Source organism: Rhinolophus sinicus, linkage group LG09 (genome assembly GCF_036562045.2).
Source record: "Rhinolophus sinicus isolate RSC01 linkage group LG09, ASM3656204v1, whole genome shotgun sequence".
Classification (NCBI taxonomy): Eukaryota; Metazoa; Chordata; class Mammalia; order Chiroptera; family Rhinolophidae; genus Rhinolophus; species Rhinolophus sinicus.
In genome coordinates, this window is record NC_133758.1 from 60,399,274 (window position 1) to 60,419,939 (window position 20,666).

General features: G+C 38.7%; 1 protein-coding gene across 1 annotated transcript in view; it reads right to left on the reverse strand.

Moving 5' to 3' along the window:
* HECW1 (HECT, C2 and WW domain containing E3 ubiquitin protein ligase 1) overlaps positions 1–20,666 on the reverse strand; it is a 507,225-nt gene that overhangs the window by 207,652 nt on the left and 278,907 nt on the right. Inside the window, exon 3 of the mRNA XM_074339744.1 lies at positions 3,980–4,087. Coding sequence (XP_074195845.1) covers positions 3,980–4,087 — 108 coding nt within the window. The remainder of the gene's footprint in view (positions 1–3,979; positions 4,088–20,666) is intronic.

Genomic DNA, 20,666 nt, shown 5'->3' on the forward strand with positions numbered 1-20,666 from the left:
AAAAAGAGAAAATTGGAAAATAAAAATAAAATAAACCTCATTTATTTTATTATTTTAATTAACCCCCAGGTGGAAAGAATGACCTTCTGTTGTACCTCAACATTTAAAATGGCCAATGTTCAAAGTTCACAAAGTTATTTTTAATTTTAAGAAGGTATAATTTACCGATAAGATTAATGTGTTTATCATTACCTAGAGACAGCAAAGAGTTATTTTTTTATTCATAACCAGAACTTTTGTAATCTTCTGCATTTTTATTAGAGCAAGAGGACCTTTGATTGTTTGATGTGTTAATGAAAGATAGCCATATAATAACATTTTGTACATTCTGTGTCTTCCTATTTGCTAATTTGGCATTTTTTTAATCATACATTTATGAAAATGCAGGCTATTTCACATTAAAAAACATAAACTCATATAACATACAAAGTTTTCCAAAAAAGTATACACATTTTAAGAAAGAAAAAAAACTATTAAAATTGCAATACTTAATATATACCAATAACAAAAGATGAGCACAAGTCATGTTTCTCTTCTGCAAGCACAAGAGGTGCTCAAAGTGGTTACCATCAGTGTCCAGACACTTCTGATTATGGTAAACTACTACTTGAGCAACGTTGACCAAAGGGTCCACTTGTACACGTTTTTTAGCACCTCTGGTATACGAGGTCGGGCAAATAATTTCACAAACTTTGTTGCAACAATGTTGCTAACCTTTTTTGATATTCTAGGGATTATTCATTCTGAATTTGTACCAACTGAACAAACAGTTAACCAAGGTGACTATTTGGAAGTGCTGAAAAGGCTGCATGAAAAAGTTAGACGACCAGAACTTTTCACCAACAATTCATGGCTCTGGAATCACAGCAATGCACCAGCTCACACAGCACTGTCTATGAGGAAGTTTTTAGCCAGTAAACAAATAACTGTATTGGAACACCCTCCATATTTATCTGATCTGGCCCCCAATGACTTCTTTCTTTACCCAAAGATAAAGGAAATATTGAAAAGAAGCCATTTTGATGACATTCAGGACATCAAGGGTAATACGACAACAGCTCTAATGGCCATTCCAAAAAAAGGGTTCCAAAATTGCTTAGGAGGGTGGACTAGGCACTGGCATGGGTGCATAGTTTCACAAGGTGAGTACTTCAAAGGTGTCTATAGTGATATTCAGCAATGAGGTATGTAACCCTTTGTCTAGGATGAGTTCGCGAACTTAATTGTCACAACTCCTATACAGTTTTAATGAATTCAGACTCCTACAGCTATAATTCATTGTAGAATTTTAATTTTTTAAATTTATATGTGTGTCCTGATTTAATATTCTAATTATTTGTAAACTCAATTAAGCCTTTTGTTAATAAATTTTTACTTTTTGACAAATTACTTATATATTTGTACAGAATAACATATTCTTAGTATATTGATCAGTTATTTGATATATTTGCAAATGTAAATATCCACCTTTTCAATTTCACTTTCATCTATTTATTTCCCCAAAGCACTGAGATATTCCCAGCCCAACAGGTATGTTGTGAAGTGAGTTCTTCTCAAGTGTGCACCAGAACATTTTTAAAATGTCATTTTTCAAAGGTGCTGAACTCTTAGTTATTTTGAATATGACTTGGCAAGCCATTTGTTTATTATAGGACATTGCTACTTAACCAAATTTGAATATACTCATTCAATTATGACAATATTTTACATATTTACAGAGCTGATTTTATATTATAATATCTTTCTAATGATATTTAAGGTGTGTTTTCATACTGCTGATGAATCATATTAAATGATTTGTTATTTGAGATGAATATACAGGAAATGCTCTATGTCACAGAAAACTTGAAGAACTGCCTTGAAAGGAATGACATTATATACAAATTCCCCTTTCACACACTGGCATGGGCAGAATGAAGAAACTATCAGGAGACTTCATATCATCCTTAATACCTATTTCCTTGACCCTAAAAAGATATAAACTTGAAAGTTGTGTTCATGCTTGCACCATTTTGAGCTGATATTGTACTTTGACCATAAATTGTGTCTACCTCTCAGTTAGAATCCAAAAGAAGAAACTAGGTATGTAGTAAGAAAGGATTCTCCCATCAAACTTCCAATGTAGATTGGAGTATACCGTCAACTATTATTTATTAACAATGAATATTAGACATACTAATTGACTGTATGCCCAATCTTTGTTTTATTGGCATTTGGAAAGTCTTACTGGCATTTGAGAAGTCCTATTAGGCACTACTAGTTGGGACCTATCTTTATACCCAAATCAAGCCCACCGTGTTCTTTATAATGTTTGTGGGACTGGGGATGATGCTGGCATGACTAGGACAAAAGAGGGCATACTGGGGAGATTAGAGAAGTAGGGTTGAGGGATGAGGGGAGTTGTCTTGAGGCTTGGCAGCTGGATAGAGAGGTTGCAACTGATGTAGTGAGAAAGTAGAGCCATGAGGCTTTAAGGCAGATAGTAGTAACAGAATTGGGTTTAAGGCATTTTGTCTGGCATCAGTGTGCAGGATGGATTAGAGAGGAGAACAGTTAGAGTCAGGGAGATAAGTATTGTGCTTTTTTTTAGTTTTAAAATATTTATTGATTTTGAAATATTCGTTTTTTATTAATTTTATTGGGGTGATAATGGTTAGTAAAGTTATATAGGTTTCACATGTACATTTCTATAATACGTCATCTGTGTATTGCATTGTGTGTTCACCACCTAGAGTCAGCTCTCTTTCCATTAAGGAAAAGGAAATCTCTTGTTGAGAATTCTATTTTGCCTAACTCAAAATCAAAGGCCGGCAACCATATACCATAAAATCATGTCCCCTCTACATCTGATAGTATCAAATTTCCTCACTGTCTATCCCTTCTGCATGTGCCAATGCAAAAAAAAGAAAGAAAAGAAAAAAAAAGAATGGGGGAGGCCATTTGTGTCAGTTTTAGGAGCAGAGACATCATAAGCCTCCAGACACTAAGCAGACATTAGGCCTTTCATCTTTAAAATTGTAGTCTTTGTTTATTGAGTGAATGAATGAAAATAAGAGTGAATATAAATGGGAATAAAGCATGCTAGAGGACATAGTTTTTCTTGAACCACAAATCAAATGATAATAGACAACTTTAGGTTCTTGGCCATATGTCATTTTCTCTGAGAAGTGGGCAATTGAAACAATAAACTATTCCATTTCCTTCAGAAGTGTTGTTATATTGAATGAATACCTGCTATGAACCAGGTAATACATGAAAGGATTTGTGCATTTAGCATTTTCATTACCCAAGTTGGAGGGAAGGAGTTATAGACTAAAGGTAATCCGTGCATTCCTTCATCTGGCAAACATGAGGCCCATAGAGATAGTCCCTCATGCAATGGGTCCCCAGTATAGGGACCTATGAAAATCATCCTCCCGTAACTGTGAAAATGATTTATTTTCAAAGCTAGCAAAAATTTTAGAAATATATCAGTAAAATACATGATGATAAGTTTATACATTTAGAATTGTCAGTAGATCAGGAATCAAAGAGGAATTGTGGCCAGAGCACAGATCAGGGAAAAGTAGGATATCCCCAACATACTGGAGTCATGAGCAAGGAGCCTTGAAGGACTGGGTCAAGCAAAGTCAAAGCTGGGCTACAGGATGTAAAAGGGCAGCTATCACAAAGTTGGAGAGAACCTGGAGGAGTCATGGAGTGAAAGTTAAGGGACGTGAACCCAAGGGTCCTGAGTCCAGAGGCTAATGAATGAACATGAATAAAACTTTTCCTTTCAATTAGAGAAGTGGTCTTCTGAGCTGTTTTGGACACCTATTACCCAACTGCTGCACACTACTCATTCTTTTTAGGCATCTTATCAAATCTATGTCTCTCTTTTACATGGCACATTTCTAAGTGGAGGCAACACAATAGTACAAAGAACAAACCAATTGAATTCTGCTTTGTCCGGAAAAGTAGTAATGGGAAAAGTACTCACGTTCTACAAAGTAAGAGCTGGCATCAATCTTCCAGATGATTTGGCCCCGATGAGAACCATTGACTCCACGGTTCTTATAGTCCAGAAAGTTTTCTGACAAGACCTCATCTATATCCCCCAGAAAGAAAGGAAGCAGAGTAGAGAAATATATCAGCCAAAAGCATATTTAGTGGAGAAAAAAAGAGCAGAGGATATTAATGCCACCTCCAACTCAACAGGGGAAAAAGCATCGGAAATTACAGAATCAGAGAACTAGAAGTATCCACAGGTACCCCAGGACCAGCCCCTTTTTAATGCAGGAATCTCCTCCCCACTCTTGGCAAGTGATCATCCAGTTGGTTTTGAATACCTCCAGAAGCAGAGATATAATTGCTCCTATGGCAGTTTATTTCACTTTTGAATAGTTCTTACATGTGTGAAATATTAGTGTGAAAATCTTCTCCTAAAGCTTTCATTAACTGGTCTCTATTTGGGTCTGAGAATGAGGCATAAAGAAAACATCCAATCACACTTTCCATTTGGGGTCCAGTTCTCATGGGCCCCTCTCTCCATCATCTCTTCCTCAGCCTGGACACCCATCATCATCCAATACATGGAATCATCCATGAATTTTTTCATCCATCCTTCATGCACTTGTGGATTCATTTGTTCATTCAGCAGATACTTATCAAGATCCAGTAATCTGCGATCCTGGAAAAGGTGCCACAGTGTTGGGCAAAACTGATATACAGTCCTTTCTGAACTAAAGCTTACAATTGAGGAGACAGACTTTAAACACTAAATAAAGAAATAAATGTATTATTACAATTTGTGATACGGGATATGCAGGAAAAGAACAGAGTGCCCTGACAAGAAGGAAGGGTGATCAGAGAGTGCTGAGTGATGAGAAGAAGCGACCAGGTGGAGATGGAGGGTGGGCACGTAGAGGGCGGAGTAAGGCCACAATGTGGTGCCCCAGGCTGAAATGGAGAGCCTGCTGCATGGAAGACTGCAAGCAACTGGTGGGTGATTGTGCATGTTTCCTCTCCTGCCCTTTTTCTGCTCACCACAATGCAACCCACCAATGTCCTTATTAAAGCCCGTGCCCAAGTAGGAAAGGAACATTCTTGGTGAGATCAGATCTGCGAAGACTAAGTTAACTGTTCCCGCCTAGGATTCAGAACCCATGCTTTCAGTGCAGACCAAGACAGGGATGTAAATTTTACCTTGATTTTCTATGGGGCCTTTACAGTTTCCACTCACCAAAAAGTAACCATATGCGCTAGATAGATGTGAAGCTGTGGGCAAACCATGATTTGAGAGTCCAAATCCACTGCAGTGACTGGAGGGACAACCAGAGTTCAGGGGCTCCTGAAGGCAGGCTCAGAGCCCCTGCTTTGCAGAGAGGAGCTAGGTCAGAGCTACCCTTTTTGCACCTACAATATCCTGAGGTTCACATCCTACACCTGGCTAGCCTGGTAAACCAGATGATGAGGTGCAAAGAGGACAGGGCTTGTAAATGAAGGACCCAGCTCCAAGGCCTTTGGTGCCATTTACTGCAAGGTGGGAGACAGTAACACCTCAGAGCCCACAGGAGAGGAGTAAATGAGATACCTTATCATTTACTTGCGACCAGCTATGATTGCACATTTTGGCTGCCTCTTCTTTGGCAAAGATGATTGAGCAAGGCAATACAGTCTTTGCCTCATTAAGAGCAGGAACTGTTTGCATCCTTTGGAAAATCACTTGTTTGCAAAATTTGCCTGTCCTTGTACTCATAGTGTATACTCACAGCCCTGTTTGGTTTACTAAGATAATTGCATAATATGTCTTTTATAGTAATTGCCTTATTTCTGCAAAAAAGCATACTATTTTCACAGCTCCCTGGGTTTTGAGTACAGATATAATGAGTCTCACACCCAGGTAGAAATTTGCCTCATTATGCCAATTCTCCAAGGCAAGGTGTTGACCTGAATTTATCTACTTAGTCGCTAGAAAATTCACTTTAATTGTCATAGTCTGGTACCCATATACAATAACACCTGCAAGGGGTTTATTCATTCATGCATTAGGTAAATGTGTATTTAAGCATTGTGCTAAGCTCTGGGGATATACTGGTGAACAAGACATGGCCTATGTTCTCAGGAAGTTTCTAATAAATTTGAGGATTTATCCAAGAAAACAGGTAGTTTCATTAGAATAAAGTAAGTATAAGAGGGGGTTAATTATCCTGGAACCACAATGGTGCAAATGAGAAAAGGATGAAGGTGCGTGGATGAAAAGAATCAGAAAAGACTGATGAAAATGGTAAAATAACATACACTTAAAAGAGAACAAGATACATTTCGCTGTATGCCTTTAAGCACAATTCCCAGACTCCTGTGCAACATCGTTGCACAGGAGTCTGGGAAATGTAAGAGATTTCAAGAGATTGCCAATGGTCTTCATAAGTATTCCATTCCCTTACACTAATAATAACACTTCATAACAAATATCACACAAGAAAATGGATTTTTGCCTAGACCATCTATACTGAGACGTCAACTCCTTCCCCAAAGGCATTTATTGCCAATTGTTAGGAAAGTAACTAGTCTTTGCTTGAGAATCCAAGTGTATTGTAAGAGTCAGATGTCAAAAAAGAGAATCTTTCTAGATATTTTATGCAGAAATAAATTAAATGCAGGAAATTAGGCATTTATAAATGGAGACATAGATACTAGGCTGGGCCTCTGGGAACAGCCCCACCGTAACAGTGGCTCTCCAAGGCACTGCCTCTGTCTCACTCACAGAGGCCATGTGGGACTTGCAGAGTACAAGCGCCCCATACGTTCACTGAGATCCAGAGACCAGGAGGCTGCTGCACAGGCCTCAGCAACTGCCTCTCCAAACACAATGAGCGACCAGCCATGGCAAACTGAGTAGGTCACTGCCACCACCACCGCCTGCAGACACCCATGAAGCAAATGAATGGATGCTAAAGCATGCATTAGAAAAGCTTGATTTCTCAAAGCCATGCATGCAGCAGCCACAGGCTGAACAGCAGGAGGATGCCCACGGCTCACTCATTTCTGCCTTCCCAATCTTGCACAGGTGCCTCTAAACGAAGGGACCAAGTTTGCATCCAGAATGTCGTTGCACAGGATTCTGGGAAATGTAATTTTTAGGCACCAGATTCTGCACTAGATGAAGGTGCTGTAGAAAAGAGGACGACTGTAAGAGAGAGGTGGGCAAGCTATGCTGCTCACCACCCAGAGGAATGGCAGCCCCAGCTTTCTACTCAGAGGTTCTTTTGGGGCATTCTTTGTTATGGCAGAAGCCTCTGTGTGGAGGCAATGTCTGTGTGACTAGAGGAAAATTTATATCCCCTTGAGACAGGAGGGTTACATTTACTATTAATAGCTATGTGATTTTTAGCAACTTATTTAATCCCTCTGTATCTTAGCTTCCTCACTACAAAACGGAGATACAATTAGTACCAACCTCAAAAGTTTGTTGTGAGGATTAAATGATCTAATACAGACAGTGGTCTTAGAAAAGTGCCAGACATCTAATAAGCAGCTATTTCTGTTAACAATCTTGGCTTAAAATAGGCCACTCTATGGCAAAACCCCATGATACTTAATGTATAAAACCATTAATAATAACCTCATATATTAGCTTTGGCCAGTACTATCTAAAATTTTGTCATTATTCATTTTGTACAGAACATGTAGAGATATATTAAGTTCCTCAAAGAAAGATTATATTTGTTATATGATATTTATTTCTTTTAGTATGTAGAATCCTACCTCCTGTTCCATAGTTTGTAATAGAGAAAAGATCTTTGCAGGTCATTAAAATTTTGAATCAGAAAGTTCTAGTTGTGCTCGCTTCGGCAGCACATATACTAGAAAGTTCTAGTGACGTTTACATAAATAAACATACCTAAGAACCAAAAAATATATTTCTCTTGCTTTGTCTTTTATTTTTATATTTATTTTTGCTTTTTTAATTGGGGAAGGAGAACAGGACTTTATTGGAGAACAGGGTGTAATTTCAGGATTTTTTTCAAGTCAAGTTGTTGTCCTTTCAATCGTAGTTGGGGAGGGCGCAGTTCAGCTCCAGGTCCAGTTGCCATTTTTAGTAGCAGTTGTTAGTTGCCGTTGTTAGTTGTGGGGGTGCAACCCACCATCCCTTGCAAGAGTCGAGTATTCGAATGGGCAACCTTGTGGTTGAGAGCCCACTGGCCCATGTGGGAATCGAACCGGCAGCCTTTGGTGTTAGGACCACGGAGCTCCAACTGCCTGAGCCACCGGGTCAGCTCCTCTTGCTTTGTCTTTAAAGTGAAAAGTGTAGCTAAACTTTCTACACCCTAATCTCTAATAGAAGAGTGTACAGAAAAAAAGCCTATTGCTGTTGAGACCAGAATGGGAAAGTAAGCCCAGAATCAATTTAAAAGAAGTATCGATGCACTACCTAGGTCTCCTAAACCCAAAAGAAAAAGTACAACATGATTTCCCTTTCTCAGAGGAACTAGTGCCTTCTGATAACCAAATCTTGGAAGAATCTCCAACGATTCTCCCACTAAGGGTAGACTAAATAGAAGACCAGGAAATTGGGAAATCATATGGTATTTGACTTATTTTACTTAGCATAATACCCTCGAGGCCCGTCCCCCTTATTGTTGCAAATGGTAATATTTCATTATTTTTATAGCCAAATAATATATCATTGTATATCTGTATCACCACTTCTTTATCCAATCATCTATCAATGGGCACTTAGGTTGCTTCCATATCATGGCTGTTGTAAATAATGCTACAATCAACATAGGAATACATATTTTTTTCCAAATTAGGGTTCTGAATTTCTTCAGATAAATACCCAAAAGTAGAATGGCTAGGTCATATCGTAGTTATATTTTTAATTTTTGAGGACCTTCCATACTGTTTTCCATAGTGGCTGCACCAATTTGCAATCCCACCAACAGTGCACGAGGGTCCCCTTTTTTCCATGTCCTTGCCAACACTTACTGTTTGTTGATTTATTGATAATAGCCATTCTGACAGGTGTGAGGTGATATCTCATTGTGGTTTTAGTTTGCATTTCTCTGATTATTAGGTATATCTTTTCATATGTCCAATGGCCATTTGTATGTCTTCTTTGGAGAAATGTCTCTTCAGGTCCTCTGTCCATTATATAATGGGATTGTTTGTTTTTCAGTATTAAGTTGTATGAGTTCTTTATATATTTTGGATATTAACCCCTTATCAAATGTATCATTTGTGAATATCATCTCCTATTCGTAGGTTGTCATTTTTTTTTATGGTTTACTTTGCTTGCAAAAACTTTTAGGTTTGATACAGTCCCATTTGTTTATTTTTTTCTTTTGTTTCCCTTGACTGAGGTGATAAACCAGAAAAAATTATTACTAAGAGCAATATCAAAGAGTTTACTACCTATGTTTTCTTCTAGGAGTTTTATGATTGCAGGTCTTACATTTAAGTCTTTAACCTATTTTGAGTTTATTCTTGTATGTGGTATAAGACAGTGGTTTAGTTTAATTTTTCTTTTTGCATGTATCTGTCCAGTTCTCCCAACACCATTTATTGAAGAGACTGTATATTCTTGCCTCTTTTGTCATAGATTGACCATACAGGCTTGAGTTTATTTCTGGGCTCTCTATTCTGTTCCACTGATCTAGATGTCTGTTTTTAATGCCAGTACCGTGCTGTTTTGATTACTATAGCCTTGTAGTATAGACTGATATCAAGTAGCATGATACTTCCAACTTTGTCCTTCTTTTCAAGATTGCTTTTTCTATGTGGGGTCTTTCGTAGTTCCACATACAATTTAGGATTATTTGTTCTAGTTCTGTGAAAAATGCTATTTGTGTTTTGGTACAGATTGCATTGAATTTATAGATGGCTTTGGGTAGTATGGACATTTTAACAATGTAAATTTTTCCTATCCATGAGCACTGTATATGCTTCCATTCATTTGTACCTTCTTGAATTTCCATCTTCAATGCTGTATAATTTTATGAGTACAGGTTTTTACCTCCTTGGTTAAATTTATTTCCAGGTATTCCCCTTTTTTTATTGTATGAAATTGTAAAGAGGATTGTTTTCTTAATTTCTCTTTCTGATAGTTTGTTGTTAATGTATAAAAATGCAACAGATTTCTAAATATTAATTTTGTATCCTGCTACTTTAACAAATTAATGTATCAGTCCTAATACTTTTTTTGGTGGGTTCTTTAAGGTTCTCTATAAATAGTAAAATGTCACCTGCAAATAATAACAGTATTATCTCTTCCTACCCAATTTGAATACCTTTTATTTCTTTTTCTTGTCTGATTGCTATGGCTAGGACATATAATATGTTGAATAGAAGTGGAGAAAGTGGACATCCTTGTGTTTTTGCTAATGTTAAGGTAAATGTTTTTAGCCTTTCCCCATCAAGTATTATGTTAACTGTGGGTTTGTCTATATGTCCTTTATTATATTTAGATATGTTCACTCTTTTCCCACTTTGCTGCGAGTTTTTATCAGAAATGGATGCTGAATTTTGTCGAATGTTTTTCTGCATCTATTGATATGATCATATGGTTTTCATCCTTCATTCTGTTTATGTGGTGTATCACATTAATTGATTTTTGGATATTGAACCAACATTGCACCCCATGAATAAACCCCACTTGATCATGGCGTATATTTTTAATGTTTTGCTGAATTCAGTTTGCTAATATTTTGTTGAGGATTTATGCATCTGTGTTCATCATGGATATTGACCTATAATTCTCTTTCTTTTCAATCTCCTCCTCCTGCTCCTTCTCTTCCTTTGTAATGTCTTCGTCTGATTTTGAGATCACAGTAATGCTAGCCTTGAAAATGAGCTTGGGAGCCTTTTTTCCTCTTGAAGTTTCTGGAATATTTTGAGAAAGACAGGTGTTAATTCTGCTTTCAACATTTGGTAAAACTCATCTGTGAATCCATCCAGTCCAGGACTTTTGTTTCTTGGGAGTATTTTGATTACTGATCCAATTTCATTAGTGGATTTCAGTCTGTTGAGATTTTCTCTTTTTTCTTGAGTCAGTCTTGGAAGTTTGTAAGTTTCTAGGAATTTATCCATTTCCTCCAGATTGTCCAATTTGTTGGCATATAATTGTTTGTTGTATTTTCTTATAACCCTTTTTATTTCTGTGGTGCCACTTGTCACTTCTCATCTTTCCATTCTGATTTTAGTTATTTGGGTTCTCTCTTTTTCTCTTTTTTATTTTTTAATTTATTTTGATGAGTCTGGATGAATAAAGGTTGATCAATTTTGTTTATCTTTGCAAAGAACCAGCTATTGGTTTCACTGATCTTTTCTATTGATTTTTCATTTATTTCCATGCCAATCTTTATTATATACTCCCTCTTCTTACTTTGGGCTTTGTTTGTTCTTTTTCTAGTTCCTGTAGGTTTAGGGTTAGAATTTTTATTTGAGATTTTTTTCTCATTTCTTGCGGTAGGGTGTATTGGTAGGAATTTCTCTCTTAAAACTGCTTTGGTTGTGTCCCATAGATTTGTCATTGTCTTTTCATTATCCTTTGCTTCCATATATCTTTTGATTTCTTCCATGATCTCATTGTTAAACCATTCATTGTTTAGTAGCATGTGATTTAGCCTCATGTGTTTGTGTATTTTTCAACTTTTTTCTTGTAATTCATTTCTAGTTCCATACTATTGTGGTTGGAGAAGATGCTTGATATGATTTCAATCTTCTTAAATTTTTTTAGATTTGTTTTGTGGCCTACTGTGTGGTCAATCTTGGAAAATGTTTCATGTACACTTCAGAAGAATGTGTGTTCTGCTGCTTTGGGGTGAAATGCTCTGAAAATATCAACTAAATTTATCAGGTTTACTGTGTTATATAAAGCTGCTATTTTCTTGTTGATTTTCTGCCTGGGTGATCTATCCATTGACGTGAAGAAATAATGAATTCCCCTACTATGACTGTATTACTATTGATCTCTGTCAATATTTGCTTTATATATTTAGGTGCTCTTACATTGCATGCATAAATGCTTACAAGAGTTATATCCTCTTGTTGGATTGATCATTATGAAATGCCCTTCTCTGTCCCTTATTAAAGCCCTTATTTTAAAGTCTATTTTGTCTGATACAAATATTGCTACCTTAGCTTTTGTTTTGTTTCAATTTGCATAAAATATCTTTTTTTCCATCCTTTTACTTTCAGTCTGTACAAATCTTTCTATCTGAAGTTGGTCTCTTGTAGTCAGGAAATATGTATGGGTCTTGTTTCCTTATCCATTCAGCCACCATATATTTTTATACAGGAGCTTTTAATTCATTTATTTTCAGAGTAATTATTGATAGCTATGTGTTATTGCCATTTATTATTTATATTGTTGCTTTTTTCTTCTCTTTCAAGAAATTCTTTTAACATTTCTTGTAGTAGTGGTTTGATGGTGATAAACTCCTTTAGCTTTTTCTTGTCTGGGAAGCTCTTTATCTGTCCTTTGATTCTAAACAATAGCTTTATTATCATTTAGGTAATCTTGGTTGTAGGTCCTTGTGTTTCATCACTTTGAATATTTTGTGCCAATCCCTTCTGGGCTGCAAAGTTTCTGTTGAGAAATCAGCTGACAGTCTAATGGGAGCTTCCTTGTGGTTAACTAACTGGTTTCTGTTGGTGGTTTTAAGATTCTTTCTTTGTCTTTAACTTTTGGCATTTTAATTTTGATGTGTTTTTCTGTGGAACTTTTTGGGTTCATCTTGTTTGGGACTCTCTGAGCTTATGGGCTTTTATGTCTATTTCCTTCACAAAGTTAGGAAAGTTTTCTGTCATTATTTCTTTAAATAGGTTTTCATATCATTGCTCTCTCTCTTCTCCTTCTGGCAACACTATGATGCAGTTGTTGTTATGCTTGATGTTGTAGCAGAGGCCCCTTAAACTATCCTCGTTTATTTGGGGGGGGGATTATTTTTTCTTTTTGTTGTTCTGTTTGGGTGTTTTCTGTTAGCTTGTCTTCCACATTGCTGATTTGATCTTCTGCTTCATCTAATCTACTGTTTATTCCCTCTAATGTATTCTTTATTTCAGCTATTGTAATTTTCATTTCTGACTGGTTCTTCTTTTGTTTTCTATCTCCTTTTTATGTTTCGTATCCCTGTGTTAATGTTCTCACTGAGTTTATTTACTCTTCCCTAAGTTCTTTGAGCATCCTTATAACATTTGTTTTGAACTCTGCCTCTGGTAGATTGCATCTATATATATAAGTTCTTTTTCTGGAATTTCATTCTGTTCTTTCAGTTGGGACATGTTTCTTTGTGTCTTCATTTTGGCTGCCTCCCTGTATTTGTTTCTAGTTATTATATAGATCTGCTAAGTCTCCCAGTCTTATCAATGTGGTCTTATGTAGTATGTTTGTGCTGGGGACCAGTAGTATAATCTCTCTGGTCTCCTGAGCTGGGTGCTCCAGGGGTGTCCCTTGTGTGGGTTGTGTATGCCCTCCTGTTGCAGTGAGACATGATTGCTGTTGCTGTTGGCACATCAGTGGGTGGGATTAACCATCAGGCTAACTGGCTGTGAGGACTGGCCATGACTCCAGTGGATGTGCTGTTGTATGGGAGCTAACCCCACAGAGTGGGATTCACTGTAGTGAAGCTCTGGTTGCTCCTGAGTCCACCATTTGGGTGTGTTGCTTGTGTAGCTAACTGTTTGGTGCTCTGAAGCTGGTCACCAGGTTTGTCCCTTCTGGGCCCTCTAGGGACGGGCTCTGGTGCAGGCCCAATATAACCACTGCCTATGTCCAGTCCAGGGCCACCTAACAAGATCTACAAATGGATCAGCAGTTGGTAGCTACCTTTCTGGGCTCGGAGGCACCTCAGAGAGGCTGTGCTGTGAACTGAGGCCATTTGCCATTAGTGCCATGCTGGGGTGTCACTTATCAAGAAATACAGGGTGTGCCAAAGCCAGCCACTGCTTATTTGGTGTTTGTGGAGCTTTCAGAGATTTTAAGGAAATCCACAGCATGGGCCAATGCCAGTTACTTGTGAGTAAAAGTCACTGAAAGATGTTCCAGCTTGTGCATGAGTTGGTTGGTGTGGGTTCTCAGGGAATCACCATAGTAGGAGAGTTTGATGGAGACTCAGATTTGGTGCTTGCCTGTGCCTGCAGTCTGGGTTGGGGAAGAGCTCAGCAAAGGAACAATGGTGCTCCTCTGCCAGGTCTGTGAGGGGAGTACTCAACAAAGGAACAAAATGGCACCTGTGGCCCCCCTCCAGCCCTCATCCTTAAGCCAGTCAATTCAGTTTCTTCACATACATTCCTGGTGTTTTCAAGCTTCTGCTCCAGTGTTGAAGCTCAGAATATGTGAGTCAGTCAGTGAGTAAGTCCATTTGTGGTCCTATAAGAAGAATGTTTGGGTTTATAGCAGTCTCTGTCTTACCAGGACAAAAGCCCTGCTGATTTTCACAGCCAGACGTTCTGGGAACTTCTCTTCCCAGGACTAGTGGTCTTGGCTTGGGAGCCTGGTGTGAGTTGGGACCCCTCACTCGTGAAGGGTAACAATGGCAGCAGAGATATCCTTCCCAATTCTGAACCACCAACCTGTTTCATGTCTCCACCCTTCCTACTAGTTTTGATGTGGGTTCTTCTTTAGGTCCTTAGTTATAGGAGTTCTGTTCAGCTAGTTTTTAGGTGTTTCTCAAGGGTGGATGATGTATAATTTAGTTGTAATTTTGATGTGATCATGGGAGGAGGCAAGTACAGCATTTACCTGCTGTGCCATCTTGAATGGCAGTCTAAACATCATGAATATTTATGCACTTAATAATCAGAGTCAACATCTACAAAGTATAAAACTTACAGAAGTGAAGGTAGAAATAGATGAATTAAAATTAAAAGTTAAAACATTTTGGGCCGGCCCAGTGGCTCAGGTGGTTGGAGCTCTGTGCTCCTAACTCTGAAGGCTGCTGGTTCGATTCCTACATGGGCCAGTGGGCTCTCAACCACAAGGTTGTCAGTTCAATTCCTCGACTCCCACAAGGGATGTTGGGCTCTGCCCCCTGCAACTAAGATTGAACACGGCACCTTGAGCTGAGCTGCCTCCCAGATGGCTCAGTTGGTTGGAGCGTGTCCTCTCAACCACAAGGCTGCCGGTTCAACTCCCGCAAGGGATGGTGGGCTGCAGCCCTTGCAACTAGCAACGGCAACTGGACCTGGAGCTGAGCTGCGCCCTCCACAACTAAGACTGAAAGGACAACAACTTGAAGCTGAACAGCACCCTCCACATAAGATTGAAAGGACAACAACTTGACTTGGAAAAAAAGTCTTGGAAGTACACACTGTACCCCAATAAAGTCCTGTTCCTGTTCCCCAATAAAAAATCTTAAAAAAAAAAAAAGTTAAAACATTTTGCTAGTAATTTTTAACACAATTAATTCAAAAAATGGAAGAACAAATGAATTTAAAATTCAGAATGTACAATATTAATGAAGACATATACTTATATACACACATATATAAATTAATACACAGAGAGATAGAGATGATAGATGACAGATAGATGATAGATAGATAAAGGATAAGTAGATAGATAGATGATAGATAGATAGATAGATAGATAGATAGATAGATAGATAGATAGAATCCTCGCTTTGTGAGGTGCCCTGTAAACTGAAACATGTATATATCTGAAATGTGTCCTTGCTTTGCATGGTTCTGTGGTAACTGTTACCACTGTTACATCAGCTGCTATGGAACTGAGTAAAGTGAGGATAAGGCCACAGTATGCATAAGTTTCAGGTAACACACTACGTCGATTGATAAATAGATAGATCCCTATTCACAACAAAAATACTTGTTCTTTTTGACCACACATGGAGTATTTACAAACATTGAATAGGTATAAGTCACCAAAGAAGCCTCAAGAATTCCAAAGAATCAATTTGATACAGAAAATAATCTCTAACCTGACATAGATAGAGCAACCTAGAAGACATGAAAGAAAATATATGTCCCCAAACACCAGCATATGGGACTGCTTCAAAGATGCCATTTTAGATAATTTTTAATTTTAATTTTTCTCTGAGTTAACACCTCTTGATTTGTTGAATTTTGAATGCATGATTACTCCTGTTTCATTATGTTTTAAATTACTGAGCAAATTGCAGCATGATATAGGGAAAATAGGCAGTAGCATAGTATAATAATATGATTTATTAAAATTATAAATAAAAAAGCTAGTTTTGGGACTTCTGGTCAAGATAGTAGAATATGTAAATGTTTTATATACCTCTTCTTAAGACCACACAAAAATTACAACTAAACTACAGAACAACTATCATTGAGAATTGCTGGAAGTCTAGCTGAACAGAAATCCTACAACTGAGAACATACATAAGAAGTCACCTAAAGACTGGTAGTGGGGCAGAGACAGAGAACAGGCTGGTCCCACACATGCATTGGCAGTTGAAAATAGGGAGGGATATTTCAGCTGAAGAGTTCCCCCCCAGAGAAGTGAGTGGCCCCAGCCCTACACCAGGCTCTACAGCTGAGGGTTCCAGTGTTAAGAAGAGAACTCTCCATAACTTCTGGCTGTGAAAACCAGTGGAGATCATGGCTGAGGGAGAGGGTGGCTGAGGTCCCAGTAGTTATTCTTAAAGGGTCCATGAATGCACTTACTTGCTGGCTGACTCACCTACTCAGCTCCAGTGCTGGGTAAGCAGCTTGAATGTCACTGCAGACATACAGAGAGGAATTGAGTTGTCTGTCTTCAGGACAGGGGCCAGAGGGGCAACTTTCTTCCAGACAGAAGAGCTGGCAGAATCCATTGTTACTTTGTTAAGCCCTCTCTCCTCCCAGCAAGCAGACACAAGCAGCCACCTTATTTCAATTTCCATTACCTGACTAATACTGGTTTTCCAGCCCTGGTGATTCCCTGAGACCCCGCCCCACCCAACTTGTGAACCCATCCAAGCCACTTCCAGTGGTTTTTCCATACAAATGGCCTGTTTTGGCTTATGCTACAAACTTTCATAAAATCTTTCAAAACCCAGTCAAGCACCATCCAACCTTGGCATGTCTCATACATCTTGCCAAGCCACCTCTAGCCTGGCACTAGCAGTAGACAGCATGGGTTTATAATTTGACTGCTTGAGTCATCTCCAAGCCCAGCATGGGTGGGAAAAATATGTGGATTACTTTGTGGCCCATGCCAGGAGACCCTGGGGCCAGAAAACCCAGTGGCCAGCTTCGGACTGAGACTGAACACCATCTGGCAAACTCTGAGGATGAAAACCCAAAAAACAGATTGGGCAGGCAACAGAACCCTGCAAAACAAATCCTACTCAAAAGGGTCAGGCCCTGTACCACAGGTCCTCCAATGTAGTCATTGCCAGTTCTCACAACCAACCAGCCTGAAGGTCAATCTCCCCTCAGCATACAATAGCAACAAAGGCTCAACTGCAACAGTAGGATCCACACAACCCATACAAAGGACATAACTGGAGCACCTGGCTCAGGTGACCAGGGAGACTGTGCCACTGGGTCCCATAGGTTACCTACTACATAAAGACACTCTACTAAGACTGGGAGACATAACAGCCCTACCTAATACATAGAAGTAAACACAGGGAGGCAGCAAAAATGGGGAGACAAACAAACATGCCCCAATTAAAAGAACTGAACAAAACCCCAGAAAAAGAACTAAACTTAATGGAGACAAGTAATCTACCAGATGCAGAATTCAAAACACTGGTTGTAAGGAAGCTCAATGATCTCAAGGAGAATTTTAAAAAAAGATAGGAAATATAAAAATGGAGATAGAAAACATAAAAAAAGAACCAGTCAGAAATGAACAATACAATAACTGAAATGAAGAATACATTAGAGGGAATCAAGAGTAGATTACATGAAGGAAAAGATCAAATCAACTATTTAGAAGATAAGATAGCAGAAAAAAACGAATCAGAACAAAAAAGGAAAAAAAAGAATTAAAAAAAAGGAGAATAGTTTAAGGGGCCTCTGAGACAATATTAAGCATACCAACACTTGCATCATAGGGGTTCCCAAAGGAGAAGAGAGAAAGAGCAAGGAATTGAAAACTGATTTGAAGAAATAATGAATGAAAGTTCTTTAACTTGGCAAAGGAAATAAACAAACAAGCCCAGGAAGTTCAGAGAGTCCTAAACAAGATGAAACCAAACAGACCCATACCAGAACACATTAAAATTAAAATACCAAATGTTAATGACAAACAAAGAATCTTAAAAGCAGCAAAAGAAAAGAAGTTAGTTAACTTACAAGCGAGTTCCCATAAGACTCTCAGCTGATTTCTCAACAGAAACTTTGCAGGCCAGAAGGAAATAGCACAAAATACTCAAAGTAATGAAAAGTAAGGACCTACATAGCAAAGGTATCATTCAGAATCCAAGGACAGAAGACGTCATCAAAATGGTGGTGTGAGGGGAGCCTCTGGAAATCTCCCCTGGAATTTACAACAAAGTGAAAAACTATAACTCCACAAAGGACTCTCTGCACAGCAGACAGGCAAGATGAAGAAGCTCAATATTGAATTCACCTAAATGTGGGCAAATTGCATGAGCAGGGAATGGGGAAAGAGAGAAGTGCAGAGATGGAGCCGCGCGGGCGCAGGACATAGACCTAGCTCAGTGCTCCGAGCTCGCTGCATCCCGGAACTACCGCAGCTGCAGGAGAGGGAAGAACTCGGACTGCAAGGGCTCCGTTTATGGCCCACAGGGTTGAGGGGACAGCATATAACACGACTGAACCCAACGCTCCCGGCAGAGAACTTGGAGCAAAGACTGAGGGAGGAAGGCTGAAAATGGTGGTTTAAGCCCTCACTGCCACAGAGAACAGAAGCCTTAGGCACTGAGACTAGCCTCCCCCTTCTTACCCTCCCAGAGTTCGCCCTGCCCCCACCTGCCCAGTGCTAGAAGCAGAAGACTAGCAGTGTCAACTCAAAAGACGGAATATTTGCAGTTCTGACAACTGTGGTCTGCAGAAACGGATTCGCAGCCCAACTAGTTCCAGCAAAGAGGAGGGAGCTGTGGGAGCAGTACCGACTGTGGTGGTGGTCACCACCATTGCTCTGGACCAATTCTCACAACACACCCCGCCCCTGACTCACCTATCTGGGCAGATCCCTGCAGGAGTAAACAGAACTGCTGAAACACATGGGCTCTGAATCCAGTGCAGGAAGAGCTTTGGAACTTCAAAAGCTCTCCGCATCCCCACACTGACACGGTGCCCTATGACCCAGGCAAACTGTTAACAGAGAAGCCTGCCTTTCAGGGAATCCCCCCATTGTGTGAGAAGCTGGAATAGTGCAGAGAAAACATAACACTACAGTATGAGAGAGAAAAAAAGGTTGCAGTCGGAGAGAAAATAAAACATTCTACCAATACGTGCTGGAAAACAAAACAAAGACCTCTTTCTATCAACCTGTTGCAGAACCCACTCCTGTAGATGTCTAGGAAGAGAAACAATAAATCATTAATTGCCATGAATAACCAAGGCAACAAAACAGCTCAGGAAGAAAGTGAAAAGTCTCCAGAAAATGAACTTAAAGATATGGAAATATGTGACTTAAATAACAGAGAATTCAAGATTGCAGTTCTGAAAAAACTCAACGAGATGCAAGAAACTACAGACAGGCAATTTAATAAACTCAGAAACAAAATCAAAGAACAACACCAAAAAGCTATTAGAAACAATCAATGAATACAGTAAAGTTCCTGGCTACAAAATCAACGTACAAAATTCCATTGCATTCCTAACACTAACAATGAAATCTCAGAAAAATAAAAACAAAAAACAAAAAACGATTCCTTTTGCAATTGCAGCAAAAAGAATGAAATGCCTGGGAATAAACTTAACCAAGGGTGTGAAAGACCTATATGCTAAAAACTACAAGACATTTTTAAAAGAAATTGAAGAAGACACAAAGAAATGGAAAGACATTCCGTGCTCATGGATTGGAAGAATCAACATAGTTAAAATGGCCATATTACCCAAAGCAATATACAGATTTAATGCAATCCCCATCAAAATCCCAAGGGTATTTTTTAAAGAAATAGAACAAAAAATCGTCAGATTTCTTTGGAACCACAAAAGACCCCAAATAGCCAAAGCAATCTTAAGAAAAAAACAATGCTGGAGGTATCACTCTCCCTGACTTCAGCTTGTACTACAGGGCAACAATAATCAAAACAGCATAGTATTGCCAGAAAAACAGACACATAGACCAATGGAACAGAATTGAGAACTCAGAAATAAAACCACATAAATATGGACAGACAATTTTTGACAAAGAAGCAAAAAGCATACAATGGAGAAAAGACCACCTCTTCAATAAATGGTGCTGGGAGAATTGGAAAGCCACATGCAAAAGAATGAAACTGGATTGCTATCTGTCACCATGTACCAAAATTAATTCAAAATGGATCAAAGGCTTAAGCATAAGACCTGAAACAACAAACTGCACAGAAGAAAACATAGGTACTAAACTTATGGACCTTGGGTTCAAAGAGCATTTTATGAATTTGACTCCAAAGGCAAGGGAAGTGAAAGCTAAAATAAATGAATGGGACTACATCAAACTTAAAAGCTTGTGTACAGCAAAAGAAACCATCGACAAAACAAAGAAGCAACCAACTGAATGGGAGAAGATTTTTGCAAACAATGCTTCCGATAAG